Here is a 27,123-nt window from a genome sequence, read left to right on the forward strand (position 1 = left end):
ATATTAAAGGCTATTAAAACCTGCATCATCCGCCTCTTTCATATACTGAAAGTAGGACAGATGAAAGTAGGTCTACGTGAATACTTCGTGCATTTGCCCAAGGCCAGGATCCACTAGTGTTGATGAAACCCGTTTATAAGCTGGTCGTGATCATGATCATGGAATACAATGTGTAAATATGGTATACATGGAATACAAATCGTAAAGGTTACTTTGTATCTTCGAGTGTCTCTAGATTATTCGCCAAGGTACTGGTAGGGAATATGCTTCAGCACGAGCACACCAGTAGACCAAAGACAAACAGTGACCTGTGGCTCCCTCTCGTGGCCATCCATGTAAAGTATCCAAAGTAAACTGTCCATATTACAGGTGTTCAAAATAGAGTATGTTGATGGATTAACATAGAGTATGTTAATTGTGGATCAAATCACATATTACATTTTTAGAAGGAAAGCCCAGTTAATAGTTTCATAATCATATGCAAACATAGTTTATCAAAAATACATATTAAAAACAAAATCTAAGAAATTGAATATCACAAGCATGACTGTCCATTTTAATGAATATTTTTCAGAGTGATTGAAAGAAAACTTTACTTGAAAATAAAAACACAGTTTTCCTGCATTGCATAGCACTGGTTGGAATGGCAATCAAGATAAAGTTTATGGCACCACTTTTTCTCCCAAAACAACAGTCTGTACAGCTCTGTCCCCACTGACAATCACAGTTATTTCACTGCCCTACAGATTCCACAAAGAATAAACACTGTTTTCACTAAAACAGCTGCTCGGCCACTTGAGGTAAAGTTTCAGACTTCCTTCATTCTCCAAATTTCAACTGTCGCTCTTTCTGCTGTCCATGAAGTTCCTTGGCCCTATTTTTCAGGTCTTCTGCTTTTTGGTCATCTTTGGGTGTCCCATCCCCAAGTTTGTACATGCGGCTAGCATTTGAGCATCCCCAAACATGTCCTAGCTCACATGCACGCATGGAGTACTGCAGTGCCAGTGGCATATTCTTCTCTAACCCTGGGGAGCCCTGAATGTAGAGTGCACTCAGATTGAAGCAGCTGGGAGCAAAGCCCCCAGTACAGGCCTTCTCGTAGTACTCCCGGGCTATCCCTGCATCTGGGCCACCCTCCATGGACCGCCCATCATGGGCCAGCAGTCCCACATTATGGCAGGCGTCTACTGACTTCTTCCCACCAGCTTTGCAGGAGCGCAGGAAACATGAGTAGGCCGTCTTGAGGCACTGAGTCAATCCACCTGGTATGAGAAAAATGTCAATTAAATTATGCAGGTGACGATTGAAATATACCTGACCTGGCCTTCAGGAGAAAGAGAGTATGGTTTTAAAGTAGTTACAAAGCTCTTCAAGCCATACATACAGCCCCACTCTGTAGCTTAACACGTTAACGCTGTTAGAAGTAAACAAACGAGTCAGAATAATGTTTTATGATCGTATGTTATAGTATTAATTATAGCTATACTAAGTGCTACATTCACCCACAAACAAAGCCCTGTTTTGTATAAAGTACGCACTAACTCACGTCAAACGTTACCTTTGCCAGCAACGTAATAAGCCCCAAGTTTGTAGCAGCTCTCCCCGTGTCCGTTTGTCTCGCAGTTATGCTTGAGAACCTGTGCAGTTGATTCGTAGTTTCTCTTGACTCCTTCCAGATAATCCGCAAGTCGCTGACAACCTTGTGTAAACATTAAATTATTTGTGGGGAAAACACGACAGGAAATGTCATACAAGGAAGATACCATCAACACTCAATGAAAGTTTGCTTCGATTGCTCAATTCATCAGTTTTCCTAAATTTCCTTTCAGCACCCCAATGTCAGGGACAGCGCATCTAGCAACCATGGATAGCAACGAATATTCACTTACCTTCAGGGTCCTTCTCGCGGTAACATTGATAGCTGAATTCAACTCCCAAATTATCCAGGAACTGCTTCACTTCTTGTTCGTCTTCAAAATTAATCAATCCAGCCATTTTTGCGACCAATCAAGGTGACAAGAAACGTAATCACTGTGGCAAAATCGCACGTGTTCACCCAATCCAGTGACCTTGGTGGCTAACGCAGACACTTTGCTAACGATAACATTCGCGGAAAAAGACCCAAATTATGGAACACTGGTCGCTGCTAATTAACTTGACAGCAGCTTTGAAATCCCAGTTTTCGATTTTTTAGGTCTATCTCAGACAGATCGTGATGGACAGACAGTTACAACATCCACCAAGTGTTTAGGTAACTTCTTTGGTAACTGCCGCTTAATAATTTTGCTCATCCTCTTCCGGGTGTCGCATTCTGATCCAACGAGCTTCCGTAGAGTTCCGTTCAGTTAGCAACGAGGTAGGCTGTTTCTCAAAGTTCATGATCCTCAAGGATCCTTCCTTGGTAGAACTGAATCCTGTCGAGCCAGATTATTCAGAGACGAAGCAGCATTTCCCTCCCAGCAGTCGGAAAACATACTATGATGAAACAGTCTGCGCCTTCATGCCGTTCGGAGGACCCGACTTTAAATCCCGACCTCCGAAAAGAGAGTGTTCATGAGATCAGCTCGGAAAACAAATACAGGAAATGCATGAACATGCATATAGCATAACCCTAAGTTATTAAAACTGCTTTCTATGGTTTAGCTAGTAGTCTAGTTGCATCCCCCATAGGGCTACCCTAAAGTTTTATTGCAAAAATGTCATCTACTGTATAGGCCTAGTGGCTGGAATTCAAATAGGTTGCTAAAAGTTGCACTTTGGGCAATTTGCATAATTAGCATAGCCTAATAAAATAATTAAGGCGAGACACTACAGGTGAATAGGGTAAAACAAAATTGTAGCTATCACCATAACTCTTTCTCAGTTGATTGCTTATGTTAAGATGAGAAAAAAATGTATTGCATGTTTTTTTCTATTTTAATGTTTAAATATGCAAATGAGACCATGCTACCAAACAAAATCAGATCGTGTGATAAAGCCAGGCTCAAAATTATTTTTCCAAGGGAAAACACGTATATTAGGGGGGCCTGAGTTGGTGAAAACCTTAGTTTAAAGGTAAACTATGCAGTATTGGCAATTTCCTTAGGCCTACTGTTTTTTCGGTTTTTGCTTATTTTTCGCTTGCTCTGTCATGACGAATGTCTGAGAAACTCCATCGCTACCTTTTTCTAGCCGGTGCCTGGCGTGTGTATTTGAATGCAGTAAAGCAATTCGTTACACTCGTTATACTTCCTGACACTAAGGCCGCCGGCCCACAGTTGCAAGGGTGGTTTTTCCGCTCACAGGCGCTAGGGGGAAGCGAGACGGCCACCATTGAACCCGAAAAAAGTCATATAACCATTCCAATGACTCTGAAGCTGGTAAATGAAGGTAAATTAAGCTAAAAAACTTGCATAGTGTGCCTTTAAGGAACCTGGTCAGGAGGCAGTGTTGACCTATTATACCATTCAGGCCTTCATCGTGCCCATATGAAGAAAATGATTGATTTTACTGAAGTGGCTATAAAGCAGACTATAAAGCAGATGTTGCAGTGAAAAGCCCAACAAGCTCTGTGTATGAAATGCACTATATAAATAAAGGTGACTTTACTTGACTTGACTTGCCCCAATAATGATTGAATGACTGAATAAAAAACCTAAGGACATTTATCCTTACAGTTCCAGTCTCAACATACCCCCTGAAGCCTAATACTCAGGACTCCCACTCCTCGGCCAGTTTGTGCCATTACAAAGTATGGCAGGCTGCCTGCCTGCATACACCTATGCTTAATTAAAGAGTTTGTTGGGCATTTCACTGCAATATCTGCCTTACACCTGTCTTATAGGCTAACTGCTTCAATAAAATCAATCCTTTTCTTCTTTTGGGCACGTTGAAGGCCGGAATGGTATAATAGGTCAACACTGCCTCCTGACCAGGTTCCTTAAAGGATTTCACCACATTTTAATGAAATAGGGCCTCATTTGCATATTTAAACATTAGAAAAAACATGCAATATTTTTTTTTTCTCATCTTAACATAAGTAATCAACTGAGAAAGTTTCATGGTAAAATCTATTGTTTCATTTTTTACCTTATTCGCCTGTAGTGTCTCACCTTATTATCTTATTATGCTAATTATGCAAAGTGCAACTTTTAGCAACCAAGTTGAATTCCATCCACAAGGCCTACAGATGACATTTCTGCAATAAAACTTTAGGGTAGGCCTACTCAACATTTCTGGGTTCAAGAAAATACAACTAGACTAAAGCGGAAAATGTCTCTGGTGAGTGTTTCTATCTGTAGTGTTAATTTAGTGATAAATTACCTTGCCTATTTATGACAGTGAAATTCGCCTCTTGTGTTGTTGCAAGGGAGGACGCCGTAGTTGGATAGTGACGTCAAGTCGGATACCTCGGGGCACAAGACTTCCGCACGAGTCTCCGAGCAAAAAATCCGGCCCGACTTTGCGTTCAAGTCATTTTTCTGTAGGCCTATCGGTGGTGGGAATTTCCGAATATCCGATGTGGCATGAAGGCCCTATTCATAGGTGCCATCTACGTCACTATCAAATAGGTTGTGAAATATATTAAAACAGATGATGTGCTAATTGGCAACCAACATGATGAGGTTTAATATAGTTGGAATGACTGAACTAGGTAGATGAGGTTTAATATAGTTGGAATGACTGAACAGTTAAATAGGTGGACAGTTTAAATGGTTAAATTATTTGCTAGGTATGAGGTTTAATATTGTTGGAATGACTGAACAGTTAAATAGGTGGATAGTTTAAATGGAAAATTATTTGCTAGGTAGATGAGGTTTAATATAGGTGGATAGTTTAAATGGTAAAATTATTTGCTAGGTAGATAAGGTTTAATATAGTTGGAATGACTGAACAGTTGAAACAGTTGAACAGGATGTGTAGTCTTATATTAAGAGAATGAGACTGAGAAACGGACAGTTGATGCAGGTGACCTGGCCACCTGGCACAAGATTCTAATTGCTGTGATGTCATAAAGGCCTAATAGTTTTTAATTAATAGTTTAATCAATCAATTAATCAGTTCAACTGGCTCTTTGATGGGGCCTAGATGAGCAGCTGGAAGTTGATACAGGTGCAAACAGTCCCGGCGGCATGGGGGGGCTTTGGGGGGCCGGGCCCGTCCTGGAAGTCATCTGTGCCCGCCCTGGACGAGCTTGGCTGCTCCAACCAACCACAAACCCATAGATTGATTTTGAACACTTATTAAATTATGGCCTATATTATACGTTTGTCAATCTAGCAAGTAGCAAATAAAACTTGTAAAATCTGTATTATTCTACAGCTATTATTCTAGCTAATCAATCAGGAACATTAGGTAAGCCCATCACCTAAATGGAGAGGAGGTTACGTGGAGCAGTCTACTTCATTTCTGCACTAACCCCTGTCATCCGATGACAAATATAGCTTATAGGCTCGCAGGTAGGCTATATCTCGTATCATAGTTAGTAGAAGTAGGCCTAGTAGTTTCTGGGTTTGTTTGAGAGCGTTAACCTTTACTGTTTTTTTCTTCTGACCTAGTCGGAGAACAGGGAGCTTTACCACTCCAGGGCCGAAGTTATCCGTAACTTCGGTGAACTCCCTAACACTATCTGAAAGTGGTTAGCAAATGAACGAGGATTTTGGTTTTATCTGCGGATTTATTTTTGCATTATTTTGAATATGACTAGCTCCAGTCTCAACAGTACGTACTTTTTCCACACGCATCTCAGTTCTAACACACATCCCCTCTCGCTTTCTCTCTCTCCATCCCTGCGCACGGGGCTCTCTTAAAGGAGCTGCACCATTTTACAACAATTGCATTTACATTTTCATATTAGAATGTTTTGTCAAGTGTAAGCTTAAACTACCGTGATCAATTTAAGTTCCCGTGCCCCCCCTGGAAAAGTGTAATGCCCGTCCGTGAATTTGTGTCTGGCGCCGGGTCTGGGTGCAAATCAAGTTAATTAGCCCATTGTGATGTCATCAGCCTAATGTTAAGTCTATGGGGAAATTTTGAGTAGTTTTTAATAAATAGTTTAAAAAGTATAAAAGTTACAAAGATGAAAAATGCAAAGCCCAGATGTCCTAAGTAAGACCTACGTAACATAGTTTGAATGAAGTTTCTACGTTAAACGGTTGAAGCTGCATTAATTGCGTTAGAAGAAGCATAAGAAGAAGAAGAAGAAGCCTAGGAAGAACAGTACAGTGCATTTTCATGCACTGTAATAATAATAAGAAGCCTAGGAAGAACAGTACAGTACATTTTCATGCACTGTAATTAAGTAGCCTACCTTGTTAAGGATTGTGGGTGTTCCAAGAATCCGGACGATACACAGGGGAAACCTGGAAAATGCTGTGAAACTTTATTTAATGTTTGATTTGATGATAAATTGATATGTGTGATGTTTTTAAACTGAACGGATATTATTATGCATTAAAATGCAAAGAGAAAAAAAACACTTATTTTTTTAGTATTTAATGGCCGTAGGCTGTATCTTCTATCTTGGTCATCTTGCTCATATAGCCTATAGGCTACCTTTTTCACATTTGAGTGGTAGGCTAAACATTTGGGCAATGAGTTGAACATCACAATGCTGATTGTTTTGTCTCAGCTGCTTCTCATTTGAGAAAGTCTCACGTAGAGCTGTCAGGGCTTCATTCGAAGCACAAAGCAACAGAAGATGATAAATGACATGTTTTTCTACCCTGTCTGGCACATTCTTTTATCTTAGGAGCAGAAAAGTTATTTATTAAACCTGCTGATGCATCTATGATCCTAAGCATTTAGGATTTTATGGAAAAAGATTTATATGCCTGAAGGGTACAACGCATCCTTAGGAAATTCCTCTACAGTAGCCTACCCTGTTGCATTGACCCACTCAAAACAACTTTCAGTCAGTGTTTTATTCAGCTCAAAGTCAAAGTCAAAGTCAAAGTCAGCTTTATTGTCAATTTCTTCACATGTTCCAGACATACAAAGAGATCGAAATTACGTTTCTCACTATCCCACGGTGAAGACAAGACATATTTTACCAATTTAAGTCCACAGACAAACATAACATTCAAGTAAACAAAAAAGTAAGTAAATAAGAGGGCACATATAATAATGAAAAAAATAAGAGCAGCAAAATTTGGATGAAATTGTGCATAGACAGTCAATAAAATACTAGTGCAAAGTCAGGCCAATAAAAGGCTTGTGTAGTTCTGTTTGACCTAAGTAAGAAAGAAAGTGACATAGTGGTGCAAGTTATGTAACTGTGAATCTAATTGTCGTAAGAGGTGGTGCAAGTTATATAGTGGTGCAAGTTATGTAGCTGTGAATCTAATTGTCGTAAGAGGCTTTCCTGTTGTCCCCCCTTTGTTGTTAATCCTGTCCCAGGTTTACAAATGTGGTTCTCATTTGGGACAGAAATGCAGCAGCCACAGGAGGTGGAGGAGGGGAGAGTTCCTTGAGAGAGTGTGGCGGACTGGCCGAGGTGGAAGCGCCAGTGGAAAAGATCAAGCTCCAGGCACAAAGAGACTCTTGTTTCAGGGTCTGATTGGCTGAGGAGCAGCCCAAAGGCTGTCTGGGAAAGAGACCCCGTATAAATGCTTGTAAATGACGACTCGCTCCACACTTTGTGGTTTGCTTCTTCACCCCGCTGTGTTCTGCTGAGTCCTAAAATGGTTAGTCGGTGAGTAAACAACCAGGCTTTGTCTTCTTGTTTTTGTATTACTTTCAAAAGTTAGGGCTTAAAAGATTTTCTAACTGACTATATTCTGTGTCTCCCAAAAGCACTTTTTTGTGGGAATTTGTTTGTATAGCTGTGATATTGTAAATTGCATTTATTGAATAGTTTCGTTTTGTGGTTGCTTTCATACTTTTTCATCATACTCATGCATGTTTTATATGTTAATGGAGAAAATAGAGTTCTTGAAATGTCTGTATTTCTCTTTGTGAAGAATTGAGCATCCAGCAGGAGGCTATAAGAAAATCTTTGAGACATGCGAAGAGCTGGCGGAGCCAATCCCAGCACTGGTCTCAGGTATGTCACAACTCGGCCATCTCCAATTACGCCTGCTGTTTAGATCTAGTAATAAACAGTAACAGTACTAAACCTAGTGATACACTTTAAGATCCACTATTTGAAGCCTTGTCATCCAGAGACAGGTTTCCACACACAGGGGCACCTCCAGATCATTTAGTTGAAGTATCAGGTTGCACTGTATAAACAGGAAGGGAAGTAAAAATGTAATTAGATCCACACCTATCAATACACCCACACATGCTTGTTAAGTGCTATAGAGGAAACATTACAGCAGATACACACACACACACACACACACACACATATGAGTGGCTTCATGTTCATGTTGATATTTGTGTTTAGGCACATGTGAGCTTAGACACAAGAGGGACTGCAATAGTAACAATGACTTCAGGAGTTGCAGGTGTTTCTTCTGAAGTGACATATTGTTTTGAGATCAGTGATAACTCCCAAAGTTACCTGGGTAAGCCAGTAACCTTGCTCTGTAGGACACTTCTACTGTAGATCCAGTGGGATTTAAATGTAGACTGTATTGCTTTGGCCGTTTGCAGGTGTGATTCCGTCCTGGCTGACTGGGAGTCTGTTGCGACTGGGCCCTGGGCTCTTTGAGGTGGGCAGTGAGCCATTCTACCACCTGTTTGATGGCCAGGCCCTCATGCATAAGTTTGACCTGAAGGATGGACACGTCACCTACTATCGAAGGTACCACACAGTGTTAAAATGTCACCTACTATCGAAGGTACCACACAGTGTTGTGTTGTGTCATAACTGATGTAATGAAAGAGATAAAGATACTAGAATAAAGGTGTACTGTTTCAGGTTTGCATTTCAGTTGTTGATTATGCAAAAAACAAAAACTGTAAACAAACACAAATTGATCAGGAAGCTATATTTGATAAGGGACTTACTTTTGTACATTGTAAAGTGTTATTGTATAAGTATTCTTTAGTATATTGTATATTCTTTTGTATAAGTGTATACTGACCTCTGAAATGTCCCTTTACAAAATGTCCCTTTTCAAAATTCTCAAGCTGTTATTTTGAAGGAATGTTTAATCTTATGTGTGGTTGGAGATGTTTTTCATTAAGAAAAGGGTTTCCTGGACGCCCACCACCACACAACCACAGAAATGTTACATCAGAATGTTGCATCACTTGCCCAGAGAAATAGAATTGAGTTATAAAATGAATAGTCTCCCAAATAATGGGCCATGCTAAAGGCAGCCATTGCTGATGTTTTCTTGGTCTGTACTTTGTGGTGCTGTATGCAATGCAAGTTTATCCAGGAGCACGTCTCTTTCCAGGTTTGTCAGAACTGATGCTTATGTGCGAGCTATGACAGAGAAACGGGTCGTCATCACTGAGTTTGGCACTGCAGCCTATCCAGACCCTTGTAAAAACATCTTCTCCAGGTTTGTGCTACAGTATCTTGCATCATTTGGTTTTGTACAGGTCATTTAGTGTAGTGTTCTGTACTGTATACTGTCTCTTAATGACTTTCTGTCATATTTGCCCTGTATGTAGATTCTTCACATACTTCAAAGGCATTGAAGTGACAGATAACTGCCTTGTGAATGTCTATCCAGTTGGTGAAGACTTCTATGCTTGCACAGAGACCAATTACATCACTAAAGTTGACCCTGACACATTAGAAACCCTCAAGAAGGTGCAGTATGTGCTGTTTATGATCAATCTTACGACATGTCAGAGTTACGACAACTACAGAGTTGAAAATATTTATAAAAGCATTTTTGTCTTGTACGTCTGAAAATAATTTACAGGTGGATCTGTGTAACTACATCTCAGTCAATGGTGTAACGGCCCACCCCCATATTGAAAAAGATGGCACAGTCTACAATATGGGCAACTGTTTTGGGAAAAACATGTCACTGGCTTATAATGTTATTAAGATCCCTCCCATCCAGGAAGGTAGGTGACTCTTTCAAACCATGTTATCCTAATTCAAGATGGAACAGCCATTTCTGATGAACATGGTCTCTAAAGAGCCTTAATATCTTTCTTTTAGACAAATCAGATCCTATTGAGAAGTCTGAAGTGATTGTGCAGTTCCCTAGTAGTGAAAGATTCAAGCCATCCTACGTTCACAGGTTAGTCAAGATGAAAACATTGGTATTGTCTTCAAGATTCAAGGTTACTGTATTTGTCTCTTGTTTGACACACACACACACACACACACACACACACACACACACACACACACACACACACACACACACACACACACACACACACACACAGTTTTGTAACATTGTGAGAATAGCCAAGAATACTGGTATTGTCTCTCCCAAAAGCAGATGTTAATCACCTTGTGTGCCTTATCCCCCCCAGCTTTGGAATGACAGAAAACTTCTTTGTATTTGTGGAGACTTCGGTGAAGATAAACCTCCTGAAATTTCTGAGTGCCTGGAGCATCCGTGGAACAAATTACATGGATTGCTTTGAGTGCAACGAAACAATGGGTGTACGCACAAGATAATGAGCTTTAAAACATACCACAGAAATCAAATGAAGTTATATCACCATGGGAATAAGATGAAGGTAACTCTCCAATGAATCTTAATTAGTCTTTGAACGTTTAAAAGAAGGTACAAATCTGATTTTTCCAGACATGGTTTCATGTGGCCACCAAGAATCCCGGGGGATACATCGACCACAAATTCAGGACCTCAGCTTTCAATGTCTTCCACCACATAAATACGTATGAGGACCAAGGATTTATTGTTGTTGATCTCTGCACCTGGAAAGGGTAGGGTTTATTTTTCACCACCATCTTTATTTCTTGGACTGCCTCTCAGTGAATCATTTAAAGGCTGTCTGACTCAAACGTCCCCATGTTTTCACTGCTTCTGAAATCTCTTGTGCCCCACAGACATGAGTTTGTGTATAACTACCTGTACTTGGCCAACCTGCGCCAGAACTGGGAGGAGGTCAAGAAGGAAGCCATGAGAGCTCCCCAGCCTGAAGTGCGCAGATACGTCCTGCCCATCGATGTGCACAGGGTGAGATATCCCACCAGTCCCATTATGTCACTACTCGATGAGTTTATAACATAAGGTTTGAGCACTGTGGTGAGATTCTCAGGATTTTAACAGATGTTACAGATATGGCAGATATCCTAGTATCTCATCTTTAAAAAACAATTGTTTATATATGTTTTTAAAGCGTCTAGAGTCTGTTTTAATTTGTTAAATGGTCAATACAGGTCAATACAAAACATATGTTTGTTTAGCACATGCTGCATTAAATAATATTGTAGGTGTATTTAGAGAGGGCAGAGCCCTTTCACATCCTACCTAAATAAATAGAAATAATGTTAATGTTACTATGCCTTAGCCTAGAAATCTAGACACACCCTATGGCTCGTTGGGCTAACTATGCCTCACATACTTGTATGACTAGTGCTGATCACTAATGCCTGTTTCACACCGGGTATGTGGCGTGAACGTCGCATGTCTTAGGCGGCCTCTCTGCCAATTAAGATGTCTCTTCATTTTGTTTCTTCACTGTTTTGAATGGAATCGCTTCCAACACACCTGTGTGTCGCATGAAAAATAGGCGTTGGTCCTATTTCTAGCATGGGAGCCGAAATAAAAACACGCTCACGCCACACACCCGGTGTGAAACAGCCCTAAGGGCCTATTCAGACCCCAAGTGTGGCGACTGCCTGTCAGCTGCATTATCTGTCCGTTTTCATTTCGGCGCTCATGTTAACAGGTTAAAGTGTGTACACCGCCTGCGTGTCACGCAGGTCTCAGAGCCGCTCTGAAAACGCGTGCATGTAAGAAATAGAACCGGCGCCTATTTTTCACACGACACGCAAGTGTGTTGGAAGCGTTTCCATTCAAAAGAGACAGTGAGGAATTGTTTTAATAGGCAGCAGCACCACATCAGAGACATTTCTGGTATGAATGCACATATAAAAAGCCATGAAACAGACACACAATGCACACATGCCACATTTGCGGTCTGAATAAGCCCAAGTCAGGACTGTGTTTATTTTCCAGGAGGAGCAGGGGAAGAATCTAATCTCTCTACCCTACACCACCGCCACAGCTGTAATGCGCAGCGATGGAACCATTTGGCTAGAACCAGAGGTCCTTTTCTCTGCACCTCGCCAGGGTAAATACAAAATACACCTCCATCAACTGACCACCTTTCATGTGGTGATCTATGCAATTCTGATCAGTTGTTGTTCCCCTCATGCATACAGTATGCACTTCAGCAGCACTTCAGAAATAGCTAAAAGGGGTTCAAATAAAGTGGTTTACAAGCTTTTTGCAGTACTGTCAACAAGTATGTCTCAAATCGCAACTGCATTTGTTGAAATGTAAACTGTAAATGCTGAGGGCAGTGACCAGTCTCTCTTCCCTTCTTGTTCCCACAGCCTTTGAGTTCCCCCAGATCAACTACAGCGCACATGGAGGGAGAGACTACACGTACGCCTACGGGCTCGGCCTGAACCACTTCATCCCAGACAGGGTGAGCAGCTCGGCACACCAGGAGGTCTGGACCGCACTCCTGTGTCTGTTTCGCAGTCCTGTCATGCATAACCAATGTTTGTGCTCCTGCAGATCTGCAAGCTGAATGTCAAGTCCAAAGAATCATGGGTATGGCAGGAGCCGGACTCATACCCCTCCGAGCCACTGTTTGTGCAGAGTCCTGAGGCCACAGCAGAGGATGACGGTAAGCCAGATGGGACACACTTTGCTGCCCTGCCTTCCCCGGCCCCCAGACTGCTACCTCCTGGGTGGCTGTTTCGCTGCTGGTTTTACAAGGTCCTCCCAGCCCTGACACAGCAGGGGTTCTCCAGTCACGACTGCTCTTTAGCTCTCCCTCTCCGCCTGCAAGTTCTCAGGCACAGTGCCGAATTAATTCAAATGTGTGCCAGGACGTTTAAATAGATAATTATGTGGAAGTTTCTGATCACTTCAGGCACAGAAATATTCCCTACAGTGCCGGAGAATCAGGTCCGAACTTGGGCTTAGTATTTGGGTCAGGCCTGGGTGATGCCAAGGGAAAATATTTCAGACATTTGTGTCACGTAAGAACCATAATATGAGTTGGGCGCATGTGTGACCGCAGCTTCCCCCTCTGCCTCCAGGCGTGCTCCTGAGCATCGTGGTGAGCCCCGGGAAGGGCCAGCATCCAGCTTTCCTCCTCATCCTCGACGCCAAGAACCTCACGGAGATCGCCCGTGCCTCTGTTGAGGTCATCATCCCAGTGACCTTCCACGGGATGTACAAGCCCTGAGGGATGCAACAGCAACACGCTGACAGAGGACCGGAAGAGGAAAGGGCCAAAGAGGCAAGCTTAGTGGAGGCCCCAGTACCCACGTGGTGGGGGTGTTTAATAGTCTAATGTATAGTTCCTCTTGTCAAAAAAGTACCTCTGAAAACTAAGGACCTACTTTATTTGAAAGGCATTATAAAATACAGTTCTCCCTGCATTCCTGTGTATGCCATTTGTTTCAGGGATTTTGGTTGCATTGTTTATATTTCTTTTTTTACATTTGTCAGACCTGAACTAATAATAGTAAATGTATATAAAGAAATACCTCAGAAAAAGAACTGAGAGGTCCCCTACGAAAAAAACACATAAAGGATATGTTGAGCCTAAAGCCCAAGATGCATCAGATTCAGCAAGCAGAGGGAAATGTTTGTGGGTACTGCCTTGTTGCTTGTCTCTTCAGTTTACATTTTAAAGGGAACAACTGAGCATTTTTACAGAAAAATATTCTCAACATACCACTAATCGTGCTTTATTCTCAACATACCACTAATATCGTTTTGTAATGTGTATAAATAATGTGAAATCATTATTGTTAATCATTTCTGAATATTTTACCTTTTAATATTTCATATTTCACCTTTAACTATATGGGGTGTAATTGAAAATGGACTGTGTAGTTTGTGTATATATAGGTTTGAATAAAAATACCCTGAAGTATATCAGGAATAAGAAACTTCTGTGTGTGTTGTCATTTTAAAGTTGCTGCCTTTTGTCTTTTCCACACTCTAATACTACTACTACTACTAATATAATAAGAGAATAGTGCCTAGATACACTGAAGTCCAAGGTCCAAAGCTTAAAATTAATTACAAAGAATTTACTTTATTCTTTACATAACAAATATTGCATTGTCTTTTGTTGGCTTATAAATTACAGGTATACAGTTGAAAGGATTAGCACTTAGGTGTTAAAAATGAAGTCTTCTAAAACTTGCAGAGAAATGATTCCCTGTGGTAATTGAGGTAGAGCTACAGTCGAAGTAATGGCGTCCGCTGCTTTTCCTTGGAAATCTGGTAGTCTTGTTGTTTGATGATTTTCAAACAGTTACTCAATATCTAGAGAGAGAGAGAAAAAACACAACAGCTCATCTCAGCCATGTTTTCTCATCTCAGCCAAAATATTTATGAACTTCACAAACTGAAACCGAGCAGACAATGCAAGCAGGACTAAAACAAGTCGTAAATTCCTATGATTGTGTGTGTGTTAGTGTGTGTGAGAGAGAAAGAGAGAGCTTTTAAACTTTTCCATTTCAAACTGAGCAGCAGCTGGGTTTAATTATGGGATGCCTGTGGCAACCCTGGGAAGGAACAGTTTCTCTGCTGAGTCAGACCGGACTGTGATGGGGCTGACCAGGCGACGCATCCGGCCCATGCTCGGCCCAGATCTGGCTCTGATCTGGCACTGATCCACCATTCATGTGCATGACCTTTCTCCGAGTCACACTTTGCATAGCGAGTGCCTAGAATAGTGTCTGATTCTGGCTCATAGCTGTCCCTCACTCTGCACCAGACCTGATGCGTGTTCAAATTTGGTGGATTCCGTCAACACATGGCAACACTCCAGCGGAATGCTTTTTATGTGAACTTCTTTTGTTTTTCAGTCCATCATTCTTAGTCATCGACATATGTTCGTTAAGATCTACCTCATGACTTTTAAAGGTATTGTTGGAGAGGGGCGACCTCATCAAATTTCAGCCTATGCTAATGATCTCTTTCTTCTCATAACAGACCCAGACATATCTGTGTCGGCCATTCTCAACATTTTGGAACACTTTGGAAAACTCTCTTGCTTAACCTGGAAAAGAGTGAATTGTTCCGTCAACAATGCAGCTTTTAAAAAGCCAACACTGAATTTACTTTTCAAGACTGTGTCCTTTTAGAGGATATTTGTGTATTGTGTTGTATATTTGTGTATGTGTATTGTGTTGTATATTTCTGTATGTATATTGTGTTGTATATTTTGTTGAACTTTTTTTCAAACTAAAAACTTGGCAAATGTTTGCCTTAGTTAATTTGAACACACCTCAAATACTATGAGTGTGGTTGACTTCGGAGACAATCAACACCAAATCTGTCTAAAATCCACTATTAGAACATTAGAACACTCTGACTCTGAGGGGTTGGTCTTTATCTGGCAGGATCTCGCTAGTCAGCCATTTGGTGGATGTATGACGGAAACGTTTCAGACCACAGTGCCAGTTGGTGCCTTTTGTGTTTTTTACCTTCCTGGTGTCCTGGGGCAGAATCACTCCGTCGTCCCACAACCTCCCAGAGGAGAAGAACGCACTGCTCTCATCCTCCAGCCTGCAAACAGCAACAGCTTAATGGAACGCCGCATATTTTTGGGTCATTTGCTTGTTTTGCTACGGTGCCTACAAAGTAGTCTAGATGTGGTTTAAACCAGTCAGCCTTTAGCTCCGTTTTAGCTATAGGCTGGCTATAGGCTAATTGGTGTGACCCACTTCCAGTAAATGATGCTAAGCTTGGCTAATGGTGTCAGATTGGGTTATTACACAAACAGAAGGGAAAGGTATATATATTGAAGAGGTTCATTAGGCTTACTGTATTACTATTTCTTACTGTTTCTCTGTACAAGCCAATAAGGTAAAATTGTCAGGTACACAATTTTACCTTATTGGCTTGTACAGAGAAACAGTAAGAAATAGAAAAAGGGAAAGGTATGTATTCTCTTGTCTAACTCTGGGGGAGACGACAAATAAGCTAAAGGTCCAGTGTTCCTTTAAGTGCTTCAGAGACAAGATACTATTACAGTAAACATTCTTGTTATTTGTAATGTTTCCTAATTTCTAGGTTAAATGAAAGAATACTGAATATTGTGATTGAATACATGTATGCGGCAGGTGAGGACAGTTGAACTGTATCTTTTCATTGGGATACAGTTGCAGCAGTTGTTTATTGGGGCCACGGTAAAAGTGTTACTTTTTGTCGAGCTGCACAGCCTCCTCTTCCTCGTGCCCGAGAGCTTCAGAACATCCGGGCGCCACCAGGGACACCCTGGCGTTGGGCCACAGGAACAGGAAGTTGGGGTCAAATGCCCGTCCACACTAAAACAGACAGGAAATTCACAACAAAAATGACCTTCAGTTTTCAGGAAACCATCTCGACAAGGTTGTCCACATTCAATGCTTAATATACACTTAATATACACTCTGCATGTAAGTTACATTGTCTTTTTGAAAGGCCAATTGTGTAGGTGTTATGTCTGGATCATGTTTATTTTGAGTCTGTGCTGTGTTTGGAGACAGAATTCCACCACACAATGAACACCACACTTATACCTTTTCTTAATGTAGTTATATATATATATAGATATATAGATTTTATTCTTGCACTGTATCACTGTTGGACTTACTCATTTGCACCATCACCAGGACACTCATTCATTCATTCACACAGAGCACCTTACCTTACCTTACTATGCACAGAGAATCACAGGCTCAGTCCCTGCCTCAGTCATTGCAAGCGCCTCTTGATTGATTAATCACCCACTATGTGGATACTGTTTTTAGAATTGATTTAGATTAAGTGTTAGTTAGTATAATTTGTATTTTAGTATATTATTTATGTTCTACTGTCCTTATTGCTTAGTTGTGTTTTTTATATTATATACTTTTAATTACTTTTTCTGCTGTTAGTGAATGTGTGTGTATTGTCTGTATGCTACTGAGACCTTGAATTTCCCCTGGGGATCAATAAAGTATCTATCTATCTATCTATCTATCTATCTATCTATCTATCGAACCATGAAATTATAAAGCATTTTTTCTACGGTACCATGGCATAGCTGTCAGCGCCATGGCAACCCCCGATCACCACAGTGATTCTCGGCGTGGAGGCGCAGGCCACCGCAGACATCATGGAACCCTGAGCCTTCAGACGGTTAGTGTTCGCCTCGGCCTGAGGGAGTGAAAGAGAGAAGGGGAGAGGGAGGTTTGACACTCCAAAACTGGCTATTGGTTACATCTGGTTATGTAAGGACTGTTTACATGTTCACTTGCTCAGTGATGCTCACAGAACATAATACCTGCGGCAGTCCTTTCCATTCATGCTCTAACTCTTTACTTGTGATTAAATATTGTGTCTTATAGTGATGGTGCAGTTTGTCCCGCAGGCTCTTTCTCATGCCATTTTATATTCAGTCTTATTTACTATTACTGTTTTTTACGTCCACTCTATCTTCATCAGGCATCTCAGGCTACCTCCAAGCAATGTTTTCGTAGTACTTGTGTACAATGACTAACTTAATCCTTAATTAAACAGTTTCCTAACCTTCTCACACACATTCTCTCTTTTTTGTAGAGTGTTTTGACAGAGAGAGGGACTGAGGGACACGACTCACACACACACACACACAGTCTGTCTTTTTTGTAGAGTGTTTTGACAGAGAGAGGGACTGAGGGACACGACTCACACATGCGCTCTAAGTATCAGCATCGCTCTGTCTAATCCTCTTCACCGTGCACAACTACATTCCACAACCACTCTCCAACAACAGCAGCGTTCCCACCAGCCTCCACCAGCCCAGCCCCCACCAGCCCCCACAGTGTGTGTGTGTGTGTGTTTGTGTGTGTCTGTGTGTTTGTTTGAGCGCGTGTGTGTGAGTGTGTGTGTGAGAGAGAAAGAGCATGGAGTGAGGAAGTGTGTGTGTACACACAATCACAACAAATTATCAAAGACATCATTAATGCCATGACTATTCCAGTGTGTAAAAGTGTCAGCCGTTTCCCAGAAGAGGCTAGGGCGAGTACGACTGCAGGCCTACCTTGTCCGTGGACAGCGTCAGCCCAGAGTGTGGGGCCGTGTTCTGGAGGAATATGAGCGGGACGTCCCTCTGATCACACAGCGAAACAAAGTGGGTGCCCTTCAACGAAGCTTCACATGTGAGCTCGCCATTGTTTGCAACAATGCCCACCAGATGCCTGTGGGCACACAAGATGACAAATCCCGTTGGGGGCGTCAGTGGCTGGGGCTCAGCTGTCTTAACGGGACACAGACGCACAGAGATGATTTAGTTGTTCTGACGTCTGAGACGCCGAAACTGGACAAGGGACTTTTATCTAGTAATCGGCGCCATCAGACTGATTCCTGGTGTAATACCACCTGATTCTCTCAGACTGCATTTCTCTGCATCCAGAACACTCTGCTGCCATGGCAACAAGCAGTTCTTGGGCGAGGGTGGGGTGGGTGGGGGCTGAGAAGCTCTTTGTGAAAGTAGATAAAAGCTGCCTGAAGAGAGTTATTCTCCCCTGTTCCCAGCCTGTATTCAGAGAGATGGCCCCGCAGAATCCAGGCCTGGTTTAGAATAATCAAAGATACGGCTAACTAGGCACAGGGGGCATAGCGATCTGATGCGCGGAGCAACGTTAACCCCTCAACAGTCACAGCACAGTTTGTTTAGTTTGACACATATCTTAACAGGAGATTGTTTGAAAAACTTTTATAATCGATTTGCAGTCTAGAGAATATGCCATTGAAATTCACAATAACCACAACAATAATATTATATGTAATACACATACACACTAATATATGTGGCCTGGACACATACAGTACAGTGCAGTGTTGCCTTTGAAGAGTTCTTTTTTTCTCAAAACGCTATATCCACCATTTTAATGCATTTTCAATAATGCTTTACTCAATCAAAACAACACAGCTGCACTTTTACTGATATTATCTGAAATACACAATTAAATAATGTGAGTTATTAATGTTTTCAAAAATGGATTTATAGTGTTTTGGAAAAGAGTTCTTCATTTTGAAGTAGTACATGATCTCTGCTCACCCGTCAATTCTGCCAAAACCCGTGAGAAGAGTGGTTCCGTACCGAGCTTTGAACTCCTGGAACTTACTGCCATCTGTGAGTCGACTCACAATCTGAGGACAAAGCGTTTGGGAACATGAATAAGAAATGCCCTAATCTTACCCGCAAGGGCATTTCTGACCTCTACTGTCAGTGACTGTGGACATGTATACACACCATCCTGTGTTATTCTGAGTAAGATATGATCATGTAAACAACATGGTGGAGTCAAACCAAACATAGTCCAGGCTAGTAGTCATTACCCTAACCATATGTACACGCACATATAAATGGTTAGATCAATCCCCTTACAATAACTTTTTTGTAGGACTTTCTGCAGTGCACTATGTCAGAGTCAAAAGTACTTGAGTGTTTTTAAAAGAGACATAGATAGATGATTCATTTTTACACACCTCATCTATCCATCTTGCCATAGGGTTAGGGTCAAACTAACACCCTATCTGATCTACTCTACAAGTGACCAGGATTTTATTCATAATTACTGCAGTTGCTGTGTTCTTGAGTTACTGTTTTATTTAACACATTTTCACTAGTTCACCCGTCGGCATGATTGCTATACAGAGTGTATAAGCTAAGCGCGTGTTTGGCATGGTAGCTGGCCGTGGTCATGGAATGCCTGAAGCGGAGATCACGATAGAGCGATGGCCGCTTGCACCCCCCAATGTAAGGAGGATGCGTAACTGGGCTATCAGTGAAATGGAGGAGTAAGGGGAGGAGGAGGGATAATTTTGCGAGCGCCGCGGCGTGTGACGTATGGATAAGGAGGCTGGCTTAAATACCCTGCCGGCAGAAGACAGGTGAGTTAATTGCTGTCTATCATCCCTAAGGGCTCCTCCCGAACTTTGTTTAGAAAACATCATTGGGTTCCTGACCAGCTTGGCGTCCAGGCTGTGGTGGTAGGTCTTGGGAGCAAGGCCCAGCAGGTCGCCAGAGCTGTGCAGAGGCTCTTCCACGAGCCCGGCCTCGTCCTCCTCCGGGAGTTCAAAGTTCAGGGTGGAGATGATGTTCCTGGTGGCCTCGAAGGCGTCCTGCTCCACAGTGGCAAAGTGGTCCACGCAGCCACTCACTCTAAACACAGCAGCACCGCACGGCACCACACACACACAGACGCACGGCCCCATCAGGAGCAGTACACATAGGAGAAAGAGAACAGCAGCAGCAGCTGTTATTGTTGTTAAGATGACTGCACTGACAGGAAATCCAAAATGGCCCTTTGGGCTTGTGTTTAAAGTGCCATATTCAGACAGCTTTTATTCCAGGTTATATTCTGCTGTTTTATGATTTATTTAAAAAAAGATCTTAGTGTTTCCAGTGCCAAGATATTAACCTTTTAGCAAGTCTCACCCAATACTCTAACATTTAGAGTCTAACCTGCTCCTTGGGTTCCATATATATTAATTCTTGACAAATCACAATACTCTACTGAATAATTGACACAATCATAAATCATGCTTGGTGTATACACACAATGTTTCCAAGGCTTTCTTTTCCCCATTACAACCGGATGATATCTCCACTGTTACACAACATGTTACTCTGATACTCGCGGCTTTACACCATTCAAATAACACAGTTTTCCATGTCACTAGCTTCTCTGTGTTACTCACTCACTCACTCTGCATGCAGGCGCGCTCCACCCAGGTCCTCTGGGGTGACCTCCTCCCCTGTGGCCGCCTTCACCAGCGGGGGGCCCCCGAGGAAGATGGTTCCGATCTTGTGAACCATCACCGTCTCCTCGGCCATGGTGGGAATGTAGGCACCACCTGCAGTGCAGGAGCCACAAACTATCGCCACCTACAGGCCAAACAAGAGAAGTGTTTAACAAATTACAGTGCAGAGGAACAGAAAGGAAACTAGTAATGTACTGGATGTAGCCATACACTTAACACACGCGGACTAGTAATGTACTGGAGGTAGCCATACACTTTACACACGCGGACTTTGACAGAACATCTATAATTAGTGTGTTTGCTGTTCCTCGGAAATTAATTCTAGTTATTTGTTAAACTTTGATAACAAATATGTTTAATCAGTATATTATTAAATCAGAACTTACTGGTGATCCTCAGTGTCAGAAAGGTGTCTATATGGTTTATTGATTGTTTATTATATCAAAATGTAGATATATCTAGGTGTCCTTATTTGTGTAATTCTTCCTTACCTGGGGTATTTTCATAGCAGACATTACTGCTTCGTTGTAGAAAGTGCGTCCTCCTTGGTTTTTGTCAGGGAAGATGTCTGACTAAGAATGAGTGAGGGCAAGTGGATATGTTATATTCCCAGACAAGACACACAAGCCTGAATGCATCAGTTCAATGATTCTTTCTCTACTTGCCTGCAGAGGGAGAAAGGCCCCACCACTGTCCACTAAGTACACACAGGGCAGCCGGTTCTGCATGGCTACATCTTGGGCCCGGAGCTGCTTCTTGACAGTAATAGGGTATGCAGTGCCACCCTTCACAGTGGCGTCGTTGGCTATGAACACACACCATAGTCCATTGATCCTGCCAATGCCTTTGGGGGTAAAGAAGTGAGGGGGAAATGGCTTCTGTCAAAATCCTCATAATTGCATCTACTTGAGAAGATGTTGCGGCCACTGATAATAACACTCACTCTCTAATTGTTTACTCCTTTAGTCTAATTGTTATTCCTTCAGTGAAATTCAATTATTACATTTAGGTAATACGTGACAACAGCACAGGTTCTTTTTATCTATGACATTTTTAAAAGCTTTTATTAGCTACTATTGCCTTAATGCCTTAATATAAACTTCCATAAGGTCCAACAGTTCAAGCAGTGCCTCTGGGCAGACTTGCTGCTTCTGTTCTTGCAGTGGGCAGGCCCCACTAGTGGGGAATATAGACATGACAGGTGGCGCACGATGAACTAGGAGGAAATTAAAAACATAGGAGTCATAAACAGACCGACATATGAATTAAAGTAAGGGGGAATGTAACATGGAAACAAAATGCAATAAAAAAAATAAAAAAAACGTTACTATTTTGCCAGGTTGAAGGGCTTAGGTGGGGCTTGAAATTTTTCCACCCAAAGTGGGAATGACAGAAAAAGTTTGAGAACCACTGTATTATTGTAATCCTATTCCACTCATTTCCAGGCTTTCTTATCACTCTCGGAGAGCTTTAACCTACCTGTTAGACAGCCAGCCGAGGGAATGTCACCGTAGGGTAGTCCCAGCCCTGCGAAAGGGGACAACTCTAGGTAGTCTTCATCATCAAGCAACCTGCGAAGGCGATCTCTGACCAAGAGCTTTTTGTTTCTCTGTGTGTGACGCAGAACCGCATTCTCGCCACCCCCCTTTTGCACCTGCGCAACATATTTATGATATCTGGAAAGAAAATCATTCAAGTAGATTGTTATAGTAAAACAAAATGTGCAAGATGCAAAGTCTACTGGTGCTGAGAGAAAAAGAGAGAGAGAGAGAGGGAGGGAGAGAGAGCGAGAGAAATGTCAAATTACCGCTCTTGGCAGACCAGGCTGTTCTTGAAGTTTAGTTCAAATACGTGATTCTGAATTGGGTGTAGGGCTCCTTTTACGACTGGAAAGGCACTGGGTAGACGCTTTCTTCGCGCAATGCTCATGGACTTGGACTGTGTTTGCTGGTGCATAATTGGTGCAGACAAGAAGTGTGTCAAAGGTTGCCCCCGATCCGCTGTTACTGGTGATATCCATGAATGGATACACCGGTGGTGAAGTCGACTTCGAGTAAAAACACTCCACTTTTTATCCGAGACCCTTTGTTGTCGTAGGCATGAGGACACATCGACACAACCCTCGATACTCAAACCCCTGTCAACAATAAATTAGCTGGTGACACTCTTGTTACAGCAATTAAAAGTACAAGTGACAAGGAGAAGATGAAATGTCACATTCACTGCCCTCTAAATAAACATGTTCTTGTTTCATCTTCAATGCCATATTGATATAACGTCACTGCATGTGTAACGTTAACCTATGTTTTCCTTCTGCTGTTCCTTATGCCAGGTGAAAATATTAATTAGTCACCACAAAAATGTTGTTTGTATTGTTAGCTTAACGACAATATCCAAAAAAGAAGTTTCCATATTTTCATATAGATTTTACTAGTAAAGATCACGTTTCGCTGAACATAACCTCAGGGCTTACCTCAGTATGCATCTGTACATGACAATTAATATATCAAATAGATCTGTGATAGTTAGCTATGTCTCCCTTCTCCTGTAGCAAACAAGTTACTTGGTGTTACATTGAACAAAGTCTGGAAGGAAACAAAGCATACCGCCGATTCCCTGTGATGCTCAATAATTACCATTAGGGGGCATTATTTTACAAGTAATCACATTAACAATCACAAACTAAATGAGTGTTCTTTGTTCAGCTAAAAGTTATAGATGACATCATTTTTATCCTCGCAGTAATTGCAATTATATCTTAATTTTGTATAGCTGCCTTATTCCTTGTGCAAATATGCAAGACCTTAGTTTATCTATCAGGACCACTGATGGTATACTTTTGAGGTATATTTTGACAGAGGAACGCCTGTTTGCATTTGCCTAATAAGTTTAACTAAATGTTAACAATGTTCACGTTTGGTTAGTTTGGTTTAGCTTTTAGTATAGGCTACGTCTGATTGATCCTAAAAACAATAAAACAGTTTTGGGGGTGAGTTCAGTCCAGTGGGGAGTTCAATGATTCCAGTGACAGATATGACACACGTGCGATTCCTCGAAGGAGGACGCAAGGGCCGATTTTGTTTTTTTCTGTGGACAACTGGTTTACTCAATTTTGCAAATGTTACAGATAAATTGTTTAAAGCACAGGGTTGAAGAATAACCTGAACCTCCCGTTTCTCTGTGTCCTCCAAGATCCCAACTTCCTGTGCGAGCGCTGAATCAGACAGACAGTTCCTCTCTGGAATTGGCTCAGCAGCGCTAAGGAGGTTACACGACGACAGACGGTGAAACAGTCTAGGAGTTTTGAACGGGGGATACGTTGACAATTGGAGAGTTTTGTCCGAAGAGCAACCGGCCATGAGTTGGGGAATAGATCTTTGGGTAAGAAGGCTAAATGCATTTGCAAAGTTTTTATTCCTTTGTCCGCTCGAGAAAAACGCTTTTCCTTTTTTGCCATTACTTCAACAAAGGTGCCCTACTACCTTGGTTTCAGCATTGTTTCTACCCAACCTATCCTAGCCAGTGCATTCGTGATACACAGGCTATACGCACCTTTAGGCTACATCTGAAATACGAAACAAAGAAGGAAGAGATTGGCAACACATAGACCGCAAACTGTATATATTTTCTAAATGTAGACCAGATCTTACTTTTCTGAAACATTTAATAAGCTATTTGTTAGATAACCAAATTATTCCCTCATTGACCGTCGGGCGGCTATTCACACCCTTGTCTCGCAGACAAGGTGGTTGAGAGAATGTAACGCAGGCTATCACTGTAACCCCGCCGGTTTCGGCATCAGTTGAAATAATTTATAAATATGCTGAAATTATCATATACTTCAACAGTTGGATGTAAACATGTAAGCGAAGCACTAGTTATTCTTCTGACCTGTCCAATCTCATTTGTTACGATAACGTAGGCTACATTGTTTATGTCGAGGGGACTCTTGCTGTTAAATAATTGGGCGTAAAATCACTCCTCAATGAAATTCGGCCAAGCCGCGGATTAATAATAGGCTACAGGATAAAACTGCTAATAATGGGTTAATTTGTAGGCTGGGTTTACGAAGGAAAAGATTATCTCTGATGATGATCTATCCCATTCAGTAGAATAATTGACTCATTTGTTAACCGGTTGTCTGCTATTGTTTCGAACTTGGTATTTCTCACAAGAGTAAGCTATGAGATGTTTAATAATCCATATTCTGCACACACAGTAGAATATCACTATATTTCACAATTTCAAAGACAATGAATTGATAAGTCAGGAGACAGGAGGGGTGTTGCCCGTGAAATGCTGCTGCTGGGGGAAGACCCAACAGCGTCCAAAATCCGGGATGCACCTTCCTGGCTTGGATAAAGAAGCAACAAACGGCAACAAAGACCACCACATGTTATATCAAAAGTATGCTGACAAAAGAGAAAAAGTGCTCAAAAGCTATGGATTTCAACGTCATAGTGTAGCTCAAGTAATCTCTTCTGTTTAATACCGAAATGATGCACGTGCTGCATTGACTGAGCTGGGATGTAGCGATGGTTGTTGACTTCATCTGTCTGACGTCATCGGCAGCCCCGTTCTGTCTCCTTTACCTTAATTGTCTGTCTTTTGACAGTGTAGCTGGTGCACATTTCTAACTGTGGAGGTTGTGGACAAGGTCTTATCTGCCATAATAACCGCATCGCAGTCGTAGTACTCAGCTCCTCAATCAGTTCCACTACTATGTAATGTTTTGTTGTATTGTAGCATTTTGAACAAAGCACACAATCCCTCTATTTTGCACACGTGTCTGAGCCGATACTGGCATGGTATGTCTATCTATGGAGATATAATATGAAAAAAAGCTAATGCTGAGATTTGTAATGAAAGTGATTGAAGATGAATTTGCACTTCTCCATCCCAAGAGCTGGATCACTGGCCTGCAGGCATTGTGTCAAAATATGTAGCCTAGTCCTAGTGTAGAATAGCCTTATACATTTAGATGATTTAAAAGTTTGGGATTTATTGAGATACAGTTGCATGCAGTTGTCAAAAACCCTACACTGTTTTCTAATGTGTTGAAAAATTAGGTCTATTATATGCATGAGTGTAAAATACTCAGAATGACAGAGGCATCATGCTTGCCCTTTGTCACTGTCTGTATAGTTTTTAGTACCACAATGTTACATAGATTTGAAGCATTTGCATGAACAGTTGGTAAATTCAGTGAGTTTGGTTATACAGTAGCCCTTTGTACTACAGATTTGATTGCTGCTCATCAACGTGCACTGTCACCAGATGGTATTAAAATTCATATAAGTAGCAAACTGAGGGTTAAGGGTGTGCATATGGTGAGGGCTTTGGGTCAGCTCAGTAGCATATTAATACCATATGCTAATTGTCACAGAATAGGATTACACCCAAATGCCTGGGCGAAGGATACTGTATGTGAGGTCTATGTGTAACCCACAGCTTTGAAGAAAATTGATTCTTTTGAGAACATAAGAACAGGCTTGCTCCATGCACGCACGCATGTGTGGTTCTGCTCTTTTTGCGTTTGTCGGCATGGGGCCTATTATATGCCACGTCCTTGTGTTGTCTAATTTGTTTTCAGTAGGATTGATGGGTCTTTGACCCCCATCTTTATACCAGGCTTTCTGTGCTGCATAAATCCTTTAAAAAAAAACACCAGTAACAGACAGATTTAGACCGCAGTGCATGTTTGTGCAAGAGGAGGTAGACATGGCAAAGGTTGCAGAAAACTTTGACAAGCCAGCAAACCATTATTAAAAACAATGACATGACAGTATACAATTTGGTCCTGGCAAGAAACCACAGATTCAAACTTACTCTCATCATGTGAGTATTTGGCCTGTGTACAGATTTTCTTTCTTTTTTTGGTGGTGGTGATGGAAAACCATGTTTGACATGATAGTTATGCGTGTGTGTGTGATGATAATGGTGTGTGGGTATAAGAGGTCTGTCTTTAATGAGAGGAAGCTATGTGAATAGGGGGTGAGCATTAATTGCTGAGAGACGCCAAGCATGGAGAAGGCCTGTGATCCGTCCCAGAGAGACACTGCTAAGTCAGCAAGCTTATTCTGGCCCAGATCTATCTGTGCTTTTGGCCGGTTCCGGGCCTTACCATATCTGTCACATGGGAGAAACAAGAACTGTAAAACATAAGAAACTTTGCCAGCAAAGACGTGGTCACGTGATAAATAGCCAGCATTGATCTGCAGTTCTCCCCCCAGCCCACAACCGCAGCCACAGCTTAGCATCTGTCTGTGTTGCCTGG

The 27,123-nt window shown here is 41.7% G+C and overlaps 4 protein-coding genes across 12 annotated transcripts in view; 2 read left to right on the forward strand and 2 right to left on the reverse strand.

Annotated features, from left to right (window-relative positions):
• Positions 1–528: 528 nt before the first annotated feature.
• On the reverse strand, positions 529–4,444 carry LOC121678120 (cytochrome c oxidase assembly factor 7). The gene is made up of 4 exons (XM_042057342.1): positions 4,303–4,444; positions 1,890–2,534; positions 1,559–1,699; positions 529–1,262 (listed from the first exon to the last, which is right to left on the reverse strand). The coding sequence occupies exons 2-4, from the start codon at positions 1,993–1,995 to the stop codon at positions 820–822; spliced, it is 690 nt and encodes a 229-aa protein (XP_041913276.1). The 5' UTR covers positions 1,996–2,534; positions 4,303–4,444; the 3' UTR covers positions 529–819.
• On the forward strand, positions 2,307–14,008 carry LOC121678116 (retinal Mueller cells isomerohydrolase). Of its 6 annotated transcripts, none has more exons than XM_042057337.1 (15): positions 2,307–2,356; positions 7,408–7,672; positions 7,941–8,023; positions 8,578–8,728; positions 9,330–9,437; positions 9,550–9,691; positions 9,807–9,954; positions 10,052–10,133; positions 10,375–10,507; positions 10,653–10,792; positions 10,916–11,045; positions 12,051–12,165; positions 12,431–12,525; positions 12,618–12,729; positions 13,148–14,008. In XM_042057337.1, exons 2-15 carry the CDS (start codon positions 7,587–7,589, stop codon positions 13,294–13,296), a joined length of 1,674 nt encoding a protein of 557 aa, XP_041913271.1. In that variant the 5' UTR covers positions 2,307–2,356; positions 7,408–7,586; the 3' UTR covers positions 13,297–14,008. The 6 variants fall into 6 exon arrangements, with proteins under 6 accessions (XP_041913271.1, XP_041913267.1, XP_041913266.1 ...); XM_042057333.1 differs by lacking the exon at positions 2,307–2,356 and adding an exon at positions 4,124–4,260; XM_042057332.1 differs by lacking the exon at positions 2,307–2,356 and adding an exon at positions 6,511–6,892.
• Positions 14,009–14,137: 129 nt separating this feature from the next.
• si:ch211-198n5.11 (methylcrotonoyl-coenzyme A carboxylase 2) lies at positions 14,138–24,106 on the reverse strand. Of its 2 annotated transcripts, none has more exons than XM_042057329.1 (13): positions 24,008–24,106; positions 22,654–22,983; positions 22,326–22,522; positions 21,512–21,690; positions 21,338–21,418; positions 20,792–20,970; positions 20,049–20,244; positions 19,138–19,229; positions 18,118–18,274; positions 17,130–17,252; positions 16,275–16,399; positions 15,557–15,638; positions 14,138–14,390 (listed from the first exon to the last, which is right to left on the reverse strand). In XM_042057329.1, the coding sequence occupies exons 2-13, from the start codon at positions 22,800–22,802 to the stop codon at positions 14,304–14,306; spliced, it is 1,647 nt and encodes a 548-aa protein (XP_041913263.1). In that variant the 5' UTR covers positions 22,803–22,983; positions 24,008–24,106; the 3' UTR covers positions 14,138–14,303. The 2 variants fall into 2 exon arrangements, with proteins under 2 accessions (XP_041913263.1, XP_041913262.1); XM_042057328.1 differs by lacking the exon at positions 24,008–24,106 and adding an exon at positions 23,320–23,428.
• The window catches only part of fnbp1l (formin binding protein 1-like), a 46,880-nt gene continuing 43,838 nt past the window's right edge, over positions 24,082–27,123 (forward strand). For 2 of the 3 annotated variants that reach the window (XM_042057339.1, XM_042057338.1), the window contains exon 1: positions 24,083–24,227. In XM_042057339.1, coding sequence (XP_041913273.1) covers positions 24,204–24,227 — 24 coding nt within the window. In that variant the 5' untranslated portion in view covers positions 24,083–24,203. Of the gene's footprint in view, positions 24,228–27,123 lie in introns of all 3 variants that reach the window. The other variant, XM_042057340.1, reaches the window with a different exon arrangement.

This window comes from Alosa sapidissima, chromosome 12, assembly GCF_018492685.1.
Source record: "Alosa sapidissima isolate fAloSap1 chromosome 12, fAloSap1.pri, whole genome shotgun sequence".
NCBI classification, from domain to species: Eukaryota; Metazoa; Chordata; class Actinopteri; order Clupeiformes; family Clupeidae; genus Alosa; species Alosa sapidissima.

Bases quoted from the DNA above. Each gene is read 5' to 3' on its own strand.
- LOC121678120 (XM_042057342.1), bottom strand. From the start codon at position 1,995: ATGGCTGGATTGATTAATTTTGAAGACGAACAAGAAGTGAAGCAGTTC. The intron at 1,700-1,889 runs GTAAGTGAATAT...TGTTTACACAAG, and splicing joins CCGCGAGAAGGACCCTGAAG to GTTGTCAGCGACTTGCGGAT. The intron at 1,263-1,558 runs GTAACGTTTGAC...TTCTCATACCAG, and splicing joins TTATTACGTTGCTGGCAAAG to GTGGATTGACTCAGTGCCTC.
- LOC121678116 (XM_042057337.1), top strand. From the start codon at position 7,587: ATGCTTGTAAATGACGACTCGCTCCACACTTTGTGGTTTGCTTCTTCA. The intron at 8,024-8,577 runs GTATGTCACAAC...GGCCGTTTGCAG, and splicing joins AATCCCAGCACTGGTCTCAG to GTGTGATTCCGTCCTGGCTG. The intron at 9,438-9,549 runs GTTTGTGCTACA...CCCTGTATGTAG, and splicing joins TGTAAAAACATCTTCTCCAG to ATTCTTCACATACTTCAAAG.
- si:ch211-198n5.11 (XM_042057328.1), bottom strand. From the start codon at position 23,339: ATGTACAGATGCATACTGAG. The intron at 21,691-22,325 runs GTAGGTTAAAGC...TTACCCCCAAAG, and splicing joins CTCGGCTGGCTGTCTAACAG to GCATTGGCAGGATCAATGGA. The intron at 14,391-15,556 runs GTAAAAAACACA...CTCTCTCTCTAG, and splicing joins TGCCCCAGGACACCAGGAAG to ATATTGAGTAACTGTTTGAA.